Raw genomic sequence first — 20,694 nt, forward strand, 5'->3', positions numbered from 1 at the left:
GCACAGCTCATCTTTCCATTGCTTTTGTGCCTGAAAGTGGCTACATTTGCATCTAGGTTACATGGCTGCCTTAGCAATGTGCTTGTTTTCAAAAGGGACTTGGGGAGTCGTGCTGGTGCCCAGACAATAATGGCTTTCTGGGGAGAAAAACAAAATCTCAGGCAAAACCACAGTAGCAGTGGGAAGGGCGGCTGAGGGAGGAGGAGGAGCGTGTGCAGGCAACAGGCCGGTCTCTCCTTCTTCACGTGGTTTTCAAGCCCAAGATTATTGACTTGCCAATTTGAAAAATAGGGGACGGAAGGGAGAGGAATTAAAAATGCTACTGCATAAGCACAGTCATTCCTCGAAGTCCTTAGAAATAAGATTCACCCTGACTGTATGCTGAGAGGAATAGTCTTACTGCCCTTTTTGGTACATAACAAAGACTCCCTTTCTCCCTTTCTAATGCTGCAGGTATGAAGGAAGCCAGTATGAATATCCCTTTTGAGCAACATGTAAATGTTTCAGTAACCCCCTACTTATTGGCCATAGTCCTTGTAAGTCTTTGTTCTAATTGGAAAATAAGTAAAACCCAATGTCTTAATTAAAAAAATATTAATATGGCCTCTGTTTTAGATTTTTCCAGAGAATCTTGATTATAAGTTTGAGTCTATACTCTTGATTGTTGACACCATATATAAAATATTAAACAGTTTTAAATGAGCCTACTTAGCACAAGTATAAAATTGGTAACTAATGAGTCCTTTATATCATGAATTAAATTTTCTACCAATTCATTTTTTAAAGAAACGTGTAGTTACTTTATGTGTATGTATGTGTACCTGAGGGTTTTAGATATACCACTTGTATGCAAAACCTTCCGAAGTGAGGAGAGGCTATCAATCCCTGGAACTGGAGTTACAGGTGGTCGAGCTGCCATGTGAGTCCTGGGAACCACACCTGGGCCTCTGCAAGAGGAGTATGTGGTCTTAGTCACCGAGCCGGCATGTGTGCAGGTGTGCCACATGTGTGCTAGGTGCCTGGGGAAGCAAGAAGAAGGCACCGGAGCCTTTGAAACTGAAATCCTAGCTGGTTTTGAGCTACCATGTGAATGCTGAATTCTCTGGAAGAGCGGCCATTGCTCTTAACCACTGAGCCATCCGTCTCTCCAGCTCCCACAGATTAATTTTTAATATTTGTTTAGTTCGGAAACTAATCAGCAAATTTACTAGTAAGGATTCAGTGTAGTTCATGAAACCTGGTAATGTATTATAAAGTGCTCTATTGTAAAATATTTCATTACGTATAAATTTAGTAGTGTCAAAGGCAGTTTCTCATTGGCCTCGAGTCTGTGTTAGATTTCCAAGAAAGCTGGATATGGGTATGATGTCAATTCGCAGATGAGTTTTCTTCATGTCTGAACAGGATGTATGTAACTCACAGCCCTCCTCCCTGACGGTAGCAGCGAGTGGCACAGGGGTTGAGCTGAGGCACATAGGCAGCACGTACTGACAGCTGTGTACATTCTGGCCACATCACGCTTGTTTCCAGTCTTATTATCATCAGCAACCTGTATGGTGGTCTCCTGCAGACAAACTTTAAGTAATGCATCGCAAGGCAAAGCTCATAAAAGTATTCCTTGTTGCAGTCAGTTTGAGCCTAATTAGTACATGAATAGGAAATGTAGGACTCATAATGTGTATGATTGGATAACTTTCTCCTATTCTCCCTTTCAAAGCTGCTTATGGTTTCCAGTTTAACATACTTGCTTTATTGTACATGACTGGTCTAATCTTAAGGAAAATTTCCACAAAGAATGTAGTTAAATGGAAAGCTAAAACGCATATTGTTTCTAGACTTCTTTCTATAGAGGCCTGATTTTCTTATAATTAATAAGAATTTAAGGGCTAGGAATCTAACTCAATGAACAGAATGCTTGCCACGCAATCAGGAAGCCCAGGATTCACTTTATAGCACCTCATAAATACAGTGCATATCTGTAATCCCAGCACCTGGGCTGTGGAGGCAGGAGGATCAGGAATTCAGACTCATCCTTATGTGGCAAGTTCAAGGCCAGTCTGGGGTACATGTAACCTGTCTGAAAAATCCAAAAAGGAAAGAAGGGGAGGGAGAAAGGAAAAGGGGAGGAGGAGGAGGAGGAGGAGGAGGAGGAGGAAGAGGAGGAGGGGGAGTTGTAGTTTTCCTAGCTATGGGACTATTGAGTTTCCACTATTGAGATTCAACTACTGAGTCTACAACTAGTGGACCGCTCAGGGGTGTCATTCTGTGTGTAAGAAACGCTTGTGCAGGTCCATTGTGTTATCACTTGTAAAAGTGATTTTCAGAGACAGTAGCGTAATGTGCCCTCAGAGGCATGCTAGTACTTCTGCAGGGGTAAATGACAGACCAGACCACAGTTTAACTTTAATACTTGTTAGCTTTATAACATGGAGGAGTAGCAAACTGCCCTCTGACTTGAATTGTACGGTAACTGTGATTCTAAGAAAAACCTGGGCAGGCGTGACGTTGGCTGTACTGGCTACTGCTCTGTACACGGAGAAGTCTTTTGTGGCACTTCAGAGTCCCGTGGTGTACATGGAGAAGTCTTTCGTGGCATTTCAGTGTCCCGTGGTATTTCTTCTAGATCGTGATGCTTGTGCGTGAGAATCCCCTGCTGGCAGAAGCAGCAGCGCTCGGTAAATGCTACAAGGTGATGGATTTGATCTGTGAGAAATGCATGAAACAAAGGGACATGAATGAAGTGCTGGCTATGAAAATGCACTATCTCAGCTGCATCCTTCAGAAATGCGTTTCCTTCCTCAAAGAAGGGGAGAATAAGCTGGACACCCTCATCAAAAGGTACGGCTTCTGCCACGCCATGTGAAGTATGCTCAAGATGCCTTCTTGCATGAAGGCCGGGGACACATGCAAAAATGACCGTTTTAATAGCACTGTTGTGAAATCACATTTAATCTCCCAGAAACAAGGGATAATATTAGACTCAGGCGGAGTTTTAGTTGTTGTTTTTACTGGTTTACTCTTGAGGAATCTGACGACTCTGTTCAAAGAGGGTAAAGTGACATGCATAAGACCACAACAGCTAGAAAGTGGCCCAAGTGATGGGCTTAAGTGTATTTATTGCAAGGTGGGCCGCTGTACTTCCTGCGTATGTTTCCACACCTGGCAGAGCTATGTGTGACCTTTGCCCTCTGCTGGATTCCTACTAGCACTTCCTGTGTTTTTTACTACACCTAGCAGAGCTCCTGTGGCCTTTGTCCCCTGCAGCTTTACTGAGAAAAAGGAACTGAGTCACGAGTGTGTAGCTCACTGAGTTTCTCTTCTTTCTGCAAACAGCTGTCTAGGTCATGAGTAGCTGCCTGGCCTGAGGACAGTGCTCAACCCTGTGACGGCAGCCTTTGCTTGTGATAGTCAGATCTTGGAAACGAAGTCTGGCCTACCAAACTTTCTTTCTTCTTTCTTTCTTTCTTTCTTTCTTTCTTTCTTTCTTTCTTTCTTTCTTTCTTTCTTTCTTCTTTCTTTCTTTCTTTCTTTCTTTCTTTCTTTCTTTCTTTCTTTCTTTCTTTCTTTCTTTTCCCTCGACACAGGGTTTCTCTGTGTAGCCCATTCGGTTCTGGATTCCCTTTTTAGACCAGGCTGGCCTTGAACTCACAGAGATCCACCTGCCTCTTCCTCCCGAGTGCTGGGATTAAAGGCGTGCGCCACCACGCCTGGCTCTGAATACCAATCTAGATCGAGTCCACCCTTGAGATTTGAGGAGACACAATTTTAACAGGAAACTATTAGAAGTGTTAGGTCTTCCTAGGAGGGAATTGCTTTATAACGACCCAACTTTGGAATGTTTTTAAAATGTCTTTCAGCTTGTTGAAAGGCAGAGCATCTGATGGCTTCCCGGTGTATCAGGAAAAGGTCATCAGAGAAAGCATCCGGAAGTTTCCGTACTGTGAGGCAACGCTCCTCCAGCAGCTGGTGCGAAGCATTGCTCCGGTTGAAATTGTAAGGCTTTTCTTTCCCCACGCTGACTGTCCCATGTGACCAAAGGACAAGCTCTCCTTACTATTTGTTTTTATTGTTTCAGGAAAACTTTAGGAGCAGAACGGGAAATAAGTTGACAGTATTTCTCTCCATAGGAGAGTAGTCAGTAATGAAAGGATCTGGGTTTTAAGTACCTCTGAGCACGCTGCACTGGCTGGATACCCATCTACGGATGGATAGAGACAAACGCGTGTGCACTGGTGGCTGTAAGAATTACTAGTGGAAGTTTCCAGAGTAGATGGCTGCACAGATTGGTTCTCTAGGGTATCAGGGTGCCAGCAGTAGGCCACAGCTGGACGAGCCAACGGAAGGAAGGATGTGATTCTTGATAACAGTCTCAAAGTGTCCCTGCTTCTTACATGCAACTTAGTGCCTCTAATTAGGAGTGTTCCAAACTTAAATAACAACAACAGCAACATCCGAGCTGTAGGAATTAAAATTTACTGTGTTGTCTTAAGTTACTTATTGCCTTTTTATCACCTACTTAAGTGTCGTTTCATGAGACACTTTGTTTTCCTTGTTTTGAGTAGACTTGTATTCACCTTAACCATACTGATTCACACTTATAAGCCTTGCAATCAAATCCCATATCAGCCTTTAGCCTGTACTCCCTACACCGTAGCTTCTTCTGTTCCTCTGGCTATTTGGGTCACTCCTTGTCCCTAGTGTAGGCTGCATTGTCATCCTCAGTGTGGAAACTCAAGATACAAGTGAGTTCTAGTTATTCACAGCAAAATGATAGAACCATGCGGTAGTCTGTTCACAAGCTTCTGGTCCTCTCACTTAGATGTTCTTCTTGGTTGTTTTTTGTTGTTGTTTTGTTGTTTGTTTGTTTGTTTGTTTGTATTTTTAAATAGCTGGCTATTTGCCATTTAAGCTTTTAGAAGATTAGGCAGCAAATTGGCGGATGGATTATTTTGGATGAATATGCCAGGTCCAGCCAACAGAGTTACATCAGTAGGCTTTGTTTGTTCACCCATCCTCAAATGAGGAAAGCTAGGAGCAGACCAGGACTGGCACGGTGGCTGAGGAATGGACTAGGGGTGTCCTCCCACTCACCCATCTTTCTGCCCCATACTCACACCCATATAGGCTCACATATGAATGTTTGTGTGCACAGACTTACAAGGCATTCTGCATTTCCTGCAGGACCCATTTTCAGCTCAGGTAGGCAGATAGAACAAAGGGGCTACCCCTGAGGGGAAAATGGTCTGCACACACCCTACACTTAAATCTGTGTCACATGGCCACTCTGAGCTGCATGCACATGTGGAGTAAAGGTTTCGACTTATTTACACACTGGTGCTACAACCTGAATTCCTCTCTGTCAGTGAGAAGTTTGGGGAGTTATGGCAGAGAAGTGGCTAGCAATGGCTGTCACTCCTAGCACTGGTGAGTGGAGACTGACACTGTGCCTCCAGGAGAGAACTTTGAAAAACAAATCCAGCAATCATGGATGTTCACATCAGACCTCGATGCCTCAGAGGGTACAAGCCTGATGACACAAGCTCAGTCCTTGGATCCAGTGCTGAAAGGAAAGAAGCAACTTCCCAAAGTTGACCTGTGCCCTCCATGTGTATGCCATGGCATGCATGTGCATACACACACACACACACACACACACACACACACACACACATACACACTAAAAGTGTTTGCTTGTTTGTTTTAATTTTATGTATGAGTGCTCTATCTGCATATACACCAGCATACTGGAAGAGGGCAGCAGATCCCATTATAGGTGGTTGTGAGCCACCAGGTCGTTGCTGGGAATTGAACTCAAGACCTCTGGAGGAGCAGACAGTTCTCTTAAACACAGAACCACTTCTCCAGCCCTAAAATTATTTGTTTAGAGGTTCAGTTTTCTGTTTATGAGGCCAGCAGGTAAAGGCACTTTGCCGCCGCATATAACAGCTTGATTTCGATCACCAAGACCCACATGGATAGCTAAGATAAAATTTGTATTTTAACTTCTAGCAAACTGGCTCATGTCTGCCCTACATGAGGGTGATGACAAGCCAGTTATATGTGATCTGTCAAAGACAGAACTGATTTACAGTGTTTGTCCTTTGACCTCCACCTGTGCAACCTTGGCACACCTGCACATAATACAACTAAGTTTTTAAAAAATTATTTTTAGAGCCAAGGCAAGTCAGCATTTCATCTTTGTCCCACAAAATAATAATTACATCTTACAAAGCATACTGCTTGATGTCTTTTCCTGGCGATTTACAGGAAAGGTTGATAATGAAATTGAGATAGTCTTTAGTGCAGTTTAGAAAGATGTCTCTTTCAAATATTTTTGTCCTTTCAGAGATATAGTCTAAGGTGGGCCTGATAGGTTAGGCCTGTCATTCTAGGTATTTGAGGGATTTAGGACAAGAGAGTCACAAGTTTAAGGCATAACTGGGCTACAGAGTAGATTCATAAACAAGCTAAGTAGCTTCAAAGGATCTTGTCTCAATTAAAAAGTAAAAGAATACAGAGGCTGCAACTCAGTGGTTGAGTACCTGTCTGGTGTACACAAAGCCCCTGTGCAAAAACCAAGTTCTCTAAAATTAAAAAACAAACAAACAAACAAAAATCAGAAAACTTTTTGAAAAGATGGCTTGGTTTCCCAAATAGCTACCAGGTTTTTTTGTTTGTTTGTTTGTTTGTTTTTTTAGCACTGCAAAGATTTACACCTCTAAATTAACACTGACACATTACTGTAATGTGAGGGTCTTAGCCTGGGAGCCATAAACAGCCACTATTGCTTCTGCCAGTTCTGCAGCCCAGGCCACCCCTGCATAGGTTTTGGTTCCCTTTGTGAGTGTGGGTCTCTGGCTTCTCCCCTACAGAGCTCAACAGGAAGTAGCTTCGGCTTTGTTTAGGGAATCTCAGTTGAGTGCTTGTAGCAGGTTATATGACAGAGAACTTACCTTGTGTGTACATTAGCAAGTTAGGTTTTAACTTCAAGGAAATTAGCTTTTATCTGCCACGGGTGAAGGTAGTGATAAGCCAGTGATGTGTGGACTGTGGAAGAATTGACTAGGAAAACGACAGAAGTAGGATTTATCAGATGCATGACAGTGCAGCCACAGCGAGCTAGGCCACACAGAAAAGCTGTCTACCAGAGAGATTCTGGGGAGCAGTCTTGGGCACTGTTTCAATATCACAGAGCCTTGGGATTTAGATCCATAGGATATAGAATGCCTATTCGAGGCTCCTTCCTGGCTGGTCAGACACCTCATTATTTAGATGAGGAACAGGTATGGTGTTATTCTTGGGTGTGGCTGTCTGTGCAACCCCCTGATGGTCTGAGCATGTGCGTTAAAGAGTGGCATTCCCGTTATGGCTGTCAGCATATGCATGCCCAAAGGTAGATTGTAGCCAGTATTTGTTAAGGTTGACTTTCTGGTCCTACTTTAGGTAGCAGCCGCCTTCCTCTGAGCCCAGCCTGCTTTGAACTAGTAGCTTTTTGATTGGCCCAACCCAGCCACCTCCCCGAGAGTGTCATCCATAGTCTCTTCATGATATGCACTGAATGAAAGCATCCTGCTTGTCTGATTAGCTAAGTGGATGACAAGGTTTACGTATTAAGAAAGTTCTTGACCTACAACAATGGTAAGAAAGATCCTCCGAGCTTACTCATCTGAAGCAGCAGTTGACACACGCAGCCCATACTCTTAGCAAAATATCCTGCATTTGGTCCTCAGTTAAAGCGGGATTTGTGAGTGTGCTGAGTGGCTCCCACAAGCCCCATCTTTGTGATGAACATGTCACAGGCAACTTTGTAAGGGAATATTTGAATGTGAAAATGTCATGTTTATGATTTCCATTGAATGTCCCATGCTTTAATCCACTGGTGGGCCAGACCTACTTTCTGATACAAGATGATTTCTGCATATCTTACCTGTGTGTACTACCACGACTGGCAACACTCTGCTTGTGAAGCAAAAAAAAAAAAAAAAAAAAAAAATACATAGCTTTATAAAAATTCACTATAATATTAAGCCCAGTATTTCTCACTTGTAATATATCTTGGTATTACATGGGACATTAATAATGATGCAGTTTCCTAGACCATACCATTAGAAATTGATTTACAAAGTATGGACTGGGCAGAGGGACCTCTATTTTTAACAAGCATGGTGAATGTCGTATTTGAGGTAAGAGTCATGCACCTCCACTCCTGATGAAATGTGAACTTAACTTAGGCTCATGTGCCTAATTTTTCCTTCCTACTTTATTTCAAAATTACAACTCTTAGCCCTTCCACATGGAAAGTTACTTGTATTCAAGAACTTGATAGTTTGAAAAGCAGCTTTCAAAAATGCTTCTTGAATCTTCTGAGTATTTTCTTAGACTGTCTCCAATACACAGGATAATATGGACCATTGTTCTCAGGTGACATTTGTTAAAGAGCTGTTATGACAGTTGGTAAGATAATAGAAAAATAGTTCTTATGAGGAAGAGGCAAAGACTCAATGAAAATTAGGAAAAAAATTTTAAAATCCAGAAGAGTGAACAAGCAGCATGCAAGATCAGTTATAATAGCCTGTTATTTTGCTTATCTTTGAAAGATTTTAACACCTTTCCTTCCAGCAGATAAATACTTACCCTTATAGATTTCTCCATCAGGGCTGGAGAGATGGCTCAGAGATTAAGAGCACTGACTGTTTTTCCAAAGGTCCTGAGTTCAATTCCCATCAACCACATGGTGGCTCATAACCATCTTTGGTGAGGTCTGGTGCTCTCTTCCAGCCTGCTGGCTCACATGAAGGCAGAACATTGTATACATAATAAATAAATAAATCTTGAAAAAATTCTCCATCAAAAATTTTTATAAACTTTTCACAACCTGTTCTTTTAGTAGTCCCATAACAATAAAGTTCATACATCTTAAAAAAAAAAAAAAATCTTTGAGGCAGTTACATGTGTATTTACTAAAGAGGGTACAACATTCAAAAGTAAAAAGTCATTCAAATGCTTTATGAGGTGACATAGACATTAGTGAGGGCTTTGTGTTTATTCTGTGGAATATCAGTATTGACTTGATAGGGTATCAGTTTTGACTTGTTGTCCACTCTTAGCTAAAAAGAAACCTTACAAGTTCTTCTTCCTGTTTCTGAAGTTATTAATACTAGTTGGAAATGCTTGCATTCTAGAATAGAACACTGTCTCATTTAGAAGACGGCCATAGAGTCTGTGCTATCATGAGCATTAGCAATTTCTTGCTCCTGTTTCCATTTGACAGCTTGTGTCAGTGATACCTCTGTGGTCTACCATATGGATTCCAGTGGATTGTTTTTCCTTTCACGTTCCTCCAGGGTTCTGATCCCACTGCATTCTCTGTACTTACCCAAGCCATCACAGGACAAGTGGGCTTTGTGGATGTTGAGTTTTGTACCACCTGTGGAGAAAAAGGAGCAAGTAAAAGATGTTCGGTTTGCAAGACGGTAAGAGTGGAATTCTTTTAAACTCATTGATGTGTAGATAAGACTGCACCAAACTGAGTGCCAAAGTTTTTATTTTATTGTTTTGGTTTTTTTGAGATAGAGTTTCTCTGTGTAGCCTTGGCTGTGCTGGATTTGCTTTGTAGACCAGGCTGTCCTCGAACTCACAGAGATCTCCCTGCCTCTACCGCCCCAAGTGCCAGGATTATAGGCATATGCCATCATACCCAGCTTTGACTGCTGAATTCTAACATCACACAAGACCAGTAGTTGGCACTAGTTTTCTAATAAATTCTAATAAATGAACATATATTAATGTTAAGCAGTAGCTCAGAAAGAGAACTGCCTTGGTGTCTGTGTTTACCTCCCACACAGGGGGGAAAAAAGGTGAACAGATGAAGAAGAGAAAATAGATCAGAGAACTCCAGGACATGGGCTGTTACAGATAGAAAAACTCAAACTGGGATAGTTCAGACATGTGGCATTTTATGTTGGTGTCTCAGACTTTCATCAATTCTTCCTTTTAAACCAGAACTTCTAACTGCCAACAAATGATGATTCTAAAAACTCCACTTTACCCTTTTCTAGAGTCATCGTTGTAAAGTATATATCTGAATATGTCCTTCTTACATCCCTATCCTGTACATGTATATGTATCTGGCACACTTACTGAATCCCACAGGTAACATTTATCTGTTGATTTCAAGGTTAAAATTCTTCAGCTTCTTCTGAGACATCAGCTATCTGCCACCATCACCTGCTTCAGCAGCTTACCTGCTTAAATTACTTCCTTAGCCTGTTTCCTCATGTGTAAAGAGGGCTAGGCTGTCAGAACTAACTATTGCACAAACACTGTGAAAGCAGGATTTAAGTCCATTGAAATACTTTCACTTCAGGTCTGTGGCAGAGGCTGCCTTCAGGTAGGGCAGTTTGGCAACTGAACATGTTCCCAAGGGTGTTGTAGAAGAAAAAGTGGGCAACCAGAAATGCAAAAGGATTCTTTTGAGTCTTTCAGTTTTGTTTTCTCTTGAGACCACCTTTGAATTCCTGGCCTTCCTTTGTCACCTGCTAAATGCTAGGATCACAGGTTATTTTTGTTGTTGTTTGCTTTTGTTTTTTGAGATAAGGTGTCTCTGAGTAGCCCTGGCTGTCCTGGAACTCACTTTGGAGACTAGGCTGGCCTTGAAATCATAGAGATCACCTGCTCTGCCTCCTGAGTGCTGGGATTAAATCTGTGAGACACCACTGCCAGGCTGGGATCACAGGTTCTTAATATGCCAGTTACCAAAAGTCTTTTGTAGATCCTTATCGTATATCATTATTATTTTCAAGTATAAGTTATAATTACAAATCTGGATCAACACACAGCTATATTAAATACAATGACACATCATATAATAGGTTTTTTTTTTCTTTTTTGAAGTATGGGGAGCAGCATTTTTATAGAATAGTCCTTGGTTTAGTGCTCGTTTAGAAATCATGCAATTCTAAATCTTAAAGTGAAAACACAATTATGATTGCTTTCAGGTAATCTACTGTGACCAAACCTGCCAGAAAACACACTGGTTTGTCCACAAGAAGATGTGTAAGAGTCTGAAAGATGTTTATGAGAAGCAACAGTCTAAAGCTGCCAAACATAAGAGCCAGGAGGAAAAGAGTACGTACAGACCCACTGCACCTGTGCTACATCTTTGTGAGGGAAATGCAGGCTAGATTACACCACACACAGAGGAAACTGCATTGTTTTCAGAACAGAAGAGGCTCGGTTAACCAGCCGTGGGATACTGCATAGAATGTAGTCAGCCGAGACATCATGGCATCAGACACACACAACTCTGATGATATGGTTTACTACACATTTAAATGCCATGCAGTGCCTTGAATGTCCCCTGATGGCAACCAGAAGACTAAAGTTAGAAGTTCTTTCAACTTTTAGTTACAGTTCAATATTATGAATGAAATTATAGCTCATTCATAAGCTACAACTGTAGATTTGATGTACACACTCAACTCTGCTAGCATGAATTACACATTTTTCCTTCTTCTCATATTCAAGTGACTGATTTTCCTCTGAAGCTGTAACTTGCTTCCGCACTGATTCTCATACTCTAGTGACTTGCCAGCCCTGAGCCCTAAGCCCAGAGAGTCTATCCTGCTTTCTTGTAAGTGTGTACAGTTGAAAACCATTGTCTATGTACAACTGATTGTTTCTAGCCACATTCATCTCTACTCCTGAGGTCTGGCTCTTTTACCATTAGTGTAATTGACTGATCTGCACAAAGTTGTTTTTAAAAGGAAACATTTGTTTCTAGTTAGTCTTCCATTTTGCTTTCTTTGGTGTGGACCAAACATTTTTATCCTGTGTTGAGGCTGGAAATTTAGTAGGCTTTTACTTCTGATACTTCACTGATAAACAAATAACTAAATACAGGAAGTTACCTTGTTAGGGTTCAGGAATAGCCATATACTGACCACTCAAACACCAGACTCAGATTGATGAAAGTTTATTTGAACACTGAACAAGAACTGACCAGCCAGGGCCACCGTGGCCTCACCGTGGCCTCGGAGCGAGACTGTGACTTTGGCCTGCTTCTAAGGCAGGCTTTTTTGGAGCGAGACTGTGACTTTGGCCTGCTTCTAAGGCAGGCTTTTTATAAGAAAAACTGTAACCAAGTAACAACCAGGTCCAAAACCATAAGCAGCTAACAAAATCGCAGCCAGGTAACAACAGTGTATCCAGGTGTAGGAAGCAACATTACAGCATTTTAACGAGACACAGTGTTTCTAAGTGAAACTAATTGGTTCTGTAGTTGGAGATTTTATAGTGTCCAGGTAACAAAGTATACAAAGTTTGAAAAATGAAACCATAGAGGCATAATCATTGGAGGGCAGATCCTGAAAACTTAAACTTAATTTCATCTTATAACCAAGATGGAGACTAAGAAAAACAAAATGGCTGCAATTATGCTATGTTAAAGGCTGAAGCAGGTCTCAACAACATTAAGGACCTCAATTTAATTAAAAGAAAAAATATTTAAAAGCAGATTTTGTCTACCCCAAACAATTCTGATGTAGATTTCTGGCCGAAGACAGGCTTGAATTCTGTACTGGCACTGCTTCTGCCACTGTAAAGCTTGAAGCAAGTACACAGCCCTGCGTCTCAGTGTCACCAATTGATTGGCGCAATAGTGACGGTTATAGTAAAAGTAATAATCTGCCATGTGTAGTGACAGATTGGTACAGTAAGTATGGTTAGATTGTCTGTCATATAGGAACAACAAACACTTCCTCCTTTTTCTTCTTTATCAGATGGGAAAGTTGATGTCAATTCTAACCGTGTTAACGAAGATCAACCAGAGGCTGAAGTGGGTATCTTCCAAGAAAATTCCACTCCTGGAGATTCTGTGCAAGGGGAAAGAGAAGAGGGAGTTGAGGCTGGACTGGCCAGCACACAGGATGCACCTTCAGGGCCACAGCGGTCTGAGGAGTAAAAGCTGTGGACAGTGGCTGGCACAGTCTTCATCCTGGCAGATAGCTGCAGAACTCATGTGAATGTACCTTCATTTGCTGTGACACTGCATGGCACAGTGGCAGGATTGCACATCCCTAGAATAGAGGCTTTCAAGCAAAGCTACCTCCCCTGCCTTGATATCCTGTTGATTTCTGTTCTGTAATTGAACAGGCATTTCTGTGGAAAAGGTTGTCTTTCAAAATGCACAAAAAATGAGTCTGTTCCCTTTCTGGCTCCCTAGTGATTGTACACAAAGGAAAATAAATCCCCTTAAAGAAGAAATCTGGGCTCTAGGGAGCAAAGAGAAGAGCAGGGAAGATGTGAAAGAGAAGCGATGTATAGGGAATTAGGAATCATGCTCACAGTGATGGGCAATCAGAAAAGCAAACCTTACCCATGAATTATTGTCCTGAAGTTGGACATACAAAGCTGCGATGAGGAATGCTTTGTGTTCAAGCAGCTTTGCCATAGTTCGGCCTGGTATAGTTTAAACAGAACGTACCAAGAGCACTTTGAACCCCATGTTTCTTGCAGCAGTACTCTCTGCAGCATTTGAATGTTCAGAAAGATTGGATCAAACACTGGGTAGTCACTCTGCACTTCCTGTCGAGCCACCTCACACACCGTACTCCACCCGAAAGGCCAACCATTATCTTCCCACCAGCTGCTCAGGAGCCTCGTTCTGTCCAGAAACTCTACTTTATAACTGTCCCATTCTGCGTTTTAGTTTGTGTGGCGTGTCATTAAAGCTGGGGTGTCATGTCTGAAGGAGGTGCTGTCTTTCAGTCTCCCCTGTTGGCTTTAAAAATAAATCTGCCTGCACACACAGTTCATCTTGTTTCATAATTTGTGTTGAGAGTCTGAATATTAGAGAAGGGAACAGATACAAAGGTTGACAAATAAGAGGATGAAGTTAAGATTATATAACCTGTAAAGTCACTAGAATTCTTCCCTCCCTCCCTCAGCTGGTCAGCTTCCTGAGCCCTGTTGATTATAATCTTCCTCATGGCCATTGCTCTTCCAGCCCCAACACACGCATATCCTCGCCTATGCTATAATCATTGTTCAGTGATGACCTCATGGGAGGAAATCGGTGATAAAAAGTTAACTCTCCTGTTTAAACTTGCCAGTTGTAAAAAGCTTCCCTTGCAAAATACAGTCATTCATCAACGTGCCTTATCCGCCCAGTGATAAACACTTATCTTTAGGATGTGGATGAGCCTTCCAACGCCTCCATATGTTACCGTACTCCCTTCATTTGAACAATTTCAAATGCATACATATGCCCTTTTCCTCATCTCTTTCCCACTGAGCTCTCGCCCACACACTGTGCTAGGCTCTGGCAGCCTGCCTAGGAACCCTAGGAGCCTTGCTGACAGCTGGCGAGGTCTCTAGATGTTCTTTTCTGCCTCAGGTGTCCCAAAACAAAAGGCTGCCGAGGCCTGCAACATGGGAAACCTCAGAGCACCCACCTCCACCCCCAAAAGTCCCAACAAAAGCCCACAGTCCCTTAGCCCACACTGTGCTACAAATTCAAGGTAGCAACAACTCAGATCTGGATTTGCAGCCACACTGCACTTTTGAATTCATCAGTTTCCTACAGTGGCACGAGCAGTTCCTTGTTTGTTACTCTTTATATAGGTATGTATCCTCTGTTTTTCGAGACAGGGCCTCTCTGTAGCCTTGACTGTCCTGGAACTCGCCATGTAGACTAGGCTGGCCTCGAACTCACAGAGATCTGCCTGCCTCTGCCTTCCAGTGCTAGGATGAAAGGTGTGTGCCCACCACCACCCAGGTGCTGTTTCTCAGGGAAACTCTAATATATCAGGTGGTCTTGGCCAGTTTGAGCTTATAAATACCCCAGGCCAAGTGGCTTAAACCACAAATATTTCTAAGAGTTCTAGAATCTAGAAGTCTAAAATCAGGGTGCTGATTTGATTGGCCTATTCATTAGATTCTTCATTCCTGGAAGGCCTATCTTGCTGTGTCATTACGTGGAGAAAGAGGAGTGGAAAGACAACCCCACTCACGTGTGCTTTACCTTTGTGACCTGATTTCCTCTAAATGCCCTGAATTCCAAATGCCATCACCTTGGCTTTCATTTTAGCATGTGACTTTGGGAAAATGGGGAATATACCAAATCTAGTCCCTAGGAGGCGCCACCACACTAGGACTGAGTAGCTAACAGCCCCTGAGACTCTCTGAGGTCATTACTTTTCCTAAGACAAAAGCCAAGGGAAACAAGTACCCCATAGGCTAGACTGGCTGGTCATGTGGCTCAGCTTTTACCTACAATTGTCTTCTAAACCAAGATATATATACCAGAAATTTTTGGTTCTTATTCATGTGTCCTCCCAATTGATCCTGAGAAAAGTTTTCCCTGAAGTCAGCCTCAATGGGTCTTCATTGTTTAAAACAAACAAACAAACAAACAAAAAAGTAATTTCAAATTCTCTTTCTGTTATGCCCGAATTTTGAGAGACTCCCTGAACAGACCACGTAAGAGTCAAGTCCAAATGCAATGGCAAAGAAGTCTTGATTGCAGGTTCGAACCCGGGACACCCCTCCCATGCACTGACATAGCAGTTGCAGGGAAGTGGCCTCGAGGATCAATTGAGAGGACTTTTTATAGGTTTTAGACAAAGAACTGGGTTTTACAGTATATGATTGGATGGCATTTGGGCAGAAAGGCTGCAAGCAGGGAATTACAAGCCTTGGTGTTTCCTGGTTGGGTAATAGGTATAGGGGCAAGTTGGTCTATAGAAAAGATTGGTTGAAGCAGTTAGTCATGGGGGTAGGAATATTTTTCTGTTTAGACTAGTTTGTGGGTTTTCTGGAATCTGGGTTCAGCCCTTGGCTAGGTTTAACACAAAATGGAGTTTCTTTTTCAAAGTGAAGTTTGTCTGCTCCTTTCATTTTATTAATAATGTTTCATTTTTGGTAGAACTTTATCTAGTTGATGGGTAATATCTTCTATTTTGTGTTCAGATTAATGATCTTTAAGGCAGTACTTCCCAGTCACAGCAAGTCAGCTGTCCATTAATAAAACATTTTAAAACCCAGGATAGAAGAATGTACTTTACAAAAAGTATTTTTGTTTTCCTTTATTGAAAAGATTTTTATAAATATATCCTGATTGCAATCCCCCCTTCCTCTATGCCTCCTAGTTCCTTCCGACCTCTTCTCCCATCCAGATCCACCCCCGGCCTGTCTCTTAGTAGAAAACAAACAGGCTTCTAAGGGATAATAATAATATATGATAGAGTAAGATAAAACAAAAACAAACACATCGAAATAGGACAAAACAAAAGAAAAAGAACTCAAGAAAAGGCTTAAGGAACAGATATTAGTGCAGAGACCCACTAGTTTGTACAGCCAGGAATCTCATAAACACAAAGGCAGAACATATAATATATACACAAAGAACTATAGGAGAGAGACACAGAGAGAGAAAGAGAGAGAGGGAGAGAGAGAGAGAGAGAGAGAGAGAAAGAGAGAGAGAGAGAGAGAGAGAGAGAGAGGAGAGAGAGAGAGAGAGAGAGAGAGAGAGAGAGAGAGAGAGAGAGAAAGAGAGAGAGAGAGAGAGAGAAATAAAAAAGAACAAAATTTAAAGAAAATGAGACATGATGTTTTGAGACAAGCAACCCCCAAAACCACTGTTGAATTCCTTTTCTGTTGACCCTCCACTACTGGCCATGTGGAGTGTCCTGAAGAGCTGGTTCCCCATTGAGATTCCCTTGGAGACAAATTTGCACTTGCAAATAATTGTCAGTTGGAGATAGCTTCTGGGTTAGAGTTGGGGGCCTATGTTACTTCTTTCAGTACTAATACCCCCATCTGCTGCAGATAGTGCAGGCCATGTGCATCCTGCCTCATTCTCATTGAGTTGTTGGCCAAATGGGAATCCCTAAACCACCCAGGCTATTGCCAAGGCTGTTGATGGCTCTCCACAAAGGGACAGCAAGTCATATTGCTGAACAGAGCACCCACACATCTCAAAGAACACAGAGGAGTCAAGCTGGTGCCTATCTAGAGCCCTCACTTCTGGCTAGGGTTCTTGCTACCTGCATGCTACCAAAGGAGAAACATAAACAGCAGCAAAGACTTTGCTCCGCAATGGCGTCCTGCCTACAAGATATACTAGTGCAAAGGAGGCACAAAGCTTGTGGGAGTAACTAACCAATACCTGATTTGACATAAGGCCCTCTCGAGGAGATGGTACCCATACCCAGCACTGCTTGGCTGACCAAGAACCTGAAACTAGATAGCCCAGGGACCCAGGGTACAACCAGATGCCACTGTTCTACTAAGAGAACTTAGCAATGAAATGACTCCTAATGCCATTCTGCTATACTCAGAGAAGCTTCCTTCTCCTGTAGTTGGGAACAAATACATGAAACCAACAGCTGGACAATATGCAGAGAATGAGAGATCTTGGAATACTCAGCCCTAAACAGGATGCCTCTATCAAATCCCTCCCCCGAGAGGCCTCAAGGAAGTCTGCAAAAGAGGAGGCAGAAAGAATGTAAGAGCCATAAGGAAGGGAGAACACCAAGAAAACAAGACCTAAGCACTACAGGATCAGTGCACATATGAAAAAAAATTTTCCTCATTCATGTGAGGCATGCATCAACTTATCTAATATGAAGAATAAAAATTGTTAAATACTTAAAAAAAAATAACATGAATTTGCCATTATTTTTAGTCACTATGGGGTTAAAATAAGGCAAAAGACTACACTGTGTATTCTTTTATCACAAGGGGCTATAACATTCATTCTTGTTACAAATAGATGACAACACACATTCTATTGTAACAAAGAACTAAACCAAGTGTTCTATTGTTGATGTAGTTTTTTTTTTATCTTATTCTGTCTTCCAATGAGATTACAACATTTTGCCTGTCACTTACTAGAATAACTTTAAAATACTGCTTATATGACTTACAGGGGTACATAAGCCTGATCCTGACTACACTGTTTTTATCTACACACACGCACACACACACGCACACCTGGCCATGTATTGTTATTTGGAGGTTCTGCTTGAGCTCAGCTCATGATGAGTAGCTTCAGTTACTAAGCGAAGGTTTTCTGGATGAGGACAGGTGCAGTAGGATATCTAGACCTATCTGAAGAGCAAGTGGGTTTCTGCAATGTCCATGTGATCTCGTTGAAGAACCTGTGGGGACTACCATTAACCTCCTCTTGGAGACTCACAAAATATGGGCCTCCCTAGAAGACTGAGTGTCATGGTACAGTGCCTGGATTGCACCCAAAGTGATCAGGGAAGGAGTAAGGGAACATGCCAATTTAGTCGGTCACTTGGCCCTGAACACTACACTACTGTTCCCACCACGATATCAAACACCTTCACACAGACTAGGAATCGCACCTGAGTGTTCAGACTCAGGCTAGGCACAGCTGAGTCTGTTTCACTGTTTTACTATTTCAGCTGTTGTGTCTTGCCTTCAGCTATCATGCCTTGCCCTCCGTGATGTCAGTCGACGTTTCCAGTGTGTCTGTAATCCCTGAGCATGACTGGGACGTGGGAGAAATGCCACTGCCTTTTATAAGCTTCTGACAGATCTCTTAAGTTAGAGAAGCCAGCAATGCGCTTGAGATAAAGCATTAATTTTGTCAGTTGGCACCAGGTAATTGGTAAAGGCTGTCTGCTTTCATTATTCCCAGCACTGGAGGAGAGTAGTTAGTATGGAAGTGTGCACAGTGTTTGCTAACAAGTAGAAAGGGCTTTTAGATCAATAGTGCCACTTACATGACCTTGTTTATTTGAGTTTTACACTTAGAGTTTGCATACCTTCTTATATCCGTGAGTAGCTTATATTAAACATCTTAACATTATGAAGCCTATAGTGTAAGGATCATTTTCATCACTGATTCTTCTATTTAAAACTTCAGGTTGCAATAAATGCATAATGTGCGACATCACAGGGGAATTTTAACATGTAACGGAACAGTGCGGGGATTTCTGGAAACGCTGTTATTTCAGGGAAATCATGAGCATCTGGGAAGCGTCAGTGCTTTCATTCTCCTCGTACTTTTCCTTTTGTGTTGGAACGGTGTTCCAGTTCATGGAGGTAAAGGTCATCAGCGATCTCTTCAAGGATCTTACGAACACCGCATCTTCAGGGTCATCAAACACTGTCCTGCAAAAGTAGCAATTGTATCAAAACAAGTGTCTGACCAGTGTGATTAACCATGCGATTGTATGTGGGTGGCGGATGGTGACCAATGCCTTATAATCCTAGGGAAGGGCTTTACCTCAGCAGCACACATAAAGCTGTGAAGTTTTATTTAAATGAATTACTAAAAATTAATTACAATCAATATAAATAATAAGTTGCATAAGTTCCCATCAAAATTGTGGGCTTTATTGACATGACTTCCAGTCCAAGTGACATTGTATTTACTGTGTACATAGTTCACTTTTAAAGTGGCGCACCTGCGCATTCCTGTAATCCCAGCACTCTGGTGGGCAGAGGCAGGTGGATCTCTGTAAGTTCGAGGCCAGCCTGATCTACAAACGAGTCCAGGACAGCCAAGGTTACACAGAGAAACCCTGTCTCAAAAACCAAAACAACAAAAACAACAAAATAGAAGTGGGGTGTCTGGAAATATTCAGGATCTATTATCAGACTCTCGCATGCTCACACAGTCCTAGCAAAAAACTGTTGAATGGCAAACTGGAAATACTTTTTGGTATCATGTAGATTAACATTGTAAACATTTTATTTTGAAGTTATTTCCCTACATATTTTGTATATTACAAAAGTAGCTTTTAATTCTGAACCTAAAGAAAACATTCAGACATAGAAAAGTAATGGTTTTTAATTCATTAATATTCATGAATTTGAAATGTCCTCCATAGAATTAATGAACTGTTTGCTTTGGGAAATGTAAATTCTAGTGAATGTGAAATGTTAATCTATATGCTAATTGCTTTTACTGACCATATTTAAAGGCAAAGCAAACAAGCCACGGTCCTCATTTGGAATAGCTAATAGTTCTTAAAAAGTTTTAATATTTTATGCATATAATCACCTGCTCACTTACTAAAGGTTATTACACTTAAAAGCCTGAATATGTCAAATAGGAACATGTACCTGGAACTCATTGGTCAAAGGAAAACAACCATTTTTCCATCTATTGAATGGCTAACACCTTTTAATTAGTTAACATTTAAAAGATAGGTATAATTTAGAGATGAGACAATTATAAAAAACTGTCTGACAATAAAAGTAAAGACGTAAAAACAAACAAACAAAAAACCACTTACTTGTCAACATTATCCCCAAATGCAAAATCTAAAAATAAAATTCTAAATTAGTATATTTCAAACATTTGGTCAGCACTTAAAAATAATGAGACAACACTGGCTTTTCTTTTCAAGTAAACTGGCAAAAAAAAAAAAATATGCCTTTATGAACTAGTACAAAATAGAAAATTTCCCTTAGGTAACGCATTTTGCTTCAGGCTTTGGGGACAGTCTTTAGTATAAGGCAAATCTCAAACCCTGAAGACAATACACTGAATCAGCATGGGTGGGCTCCATTGTCCATTTTATAAGTTAGGTTCATACACAGAAGAAGCCATGTTTTCTTTTGGTGAGTACATGCTTCTATAAGAGAACAGTCCAGACAAGCATCTCAGGCCATCTCTGCCATTTGGACTCTTGGCATGAACTTCAAAGAAAG

The 20,694-nt window shown here is 41.5% G+C and overlaps 2 protein-coding genes across 2 annotated transcripts in view; one reads left to right on the forward strand and one right to left on the reverse strand.

Annotated features, from left to right (window-relative positions):
* Positions 1-13,830, forward strand: part of Ankmy2 (ankyrin repeat and MYND domain containing 2) — a 37,067-nt gene extending 23,237 nt beyond the window's left edge. Inside the window, exons 6-10 of the mRNA XM_051145017.1 lie at positions 2,624-2,838; positions 3,858-3,993; positions 9,345-9,473; positions 10,998-11,127; positions 12,780-13,830. Of these exons, the coding sequence (XP_051000974.1) occupies positions 2,624-2,838; positions 3,858-3,993; positions 9,345-9,473; positions 10,998-11,127; positions 12,780-12,961 (792 nt within the window). The 3' untranslated portion in view covers positions 12,962-13,830. The remainder of the gene's footprint in view (positions 1-2,623; positions 2,839-3,857; positions 3,994-9,344; positions 9,474-10,997; positions 11,128-12,779) is intronic.
* A 5,150-nt stretch (positions 13,831-18,980) lies between these two features.
* The window catches only part of Lrrc72 (leucine rich repeat containing 72), a 46,280-nt gene continuing 44,566 nt past the window's right edge, over positions 18,981-20,694 (reverse strand). The window contains exons 8-9 of the mRNA XM_051153684.1: positions 20,277-20,304; positions 18,981-19,146 (exon numbers count right to left, since the gene is read on the reverse strand). Coding sequence (XP_051009641.1) covers positions 18,981-19,146; positions 20,277-20,304 — 194 coding nt within the window. The remainder of the gene's footprint in view (positions 19,147-20,276; positions 20,305-20,694) is intronic.

This window comes from Acomys russatus, chromosome 1 (assembly GCF_903995435.1).
Source record: "Acomys russatus chromosome 1, mAcoRus1.1, whole genome shotgun sequence".
Lineage (NCBI taxonomy): Eukaryota > Metazoa > Chordata > Mammalia > Rodentia > Muridae > Acomys > Acomys russatus.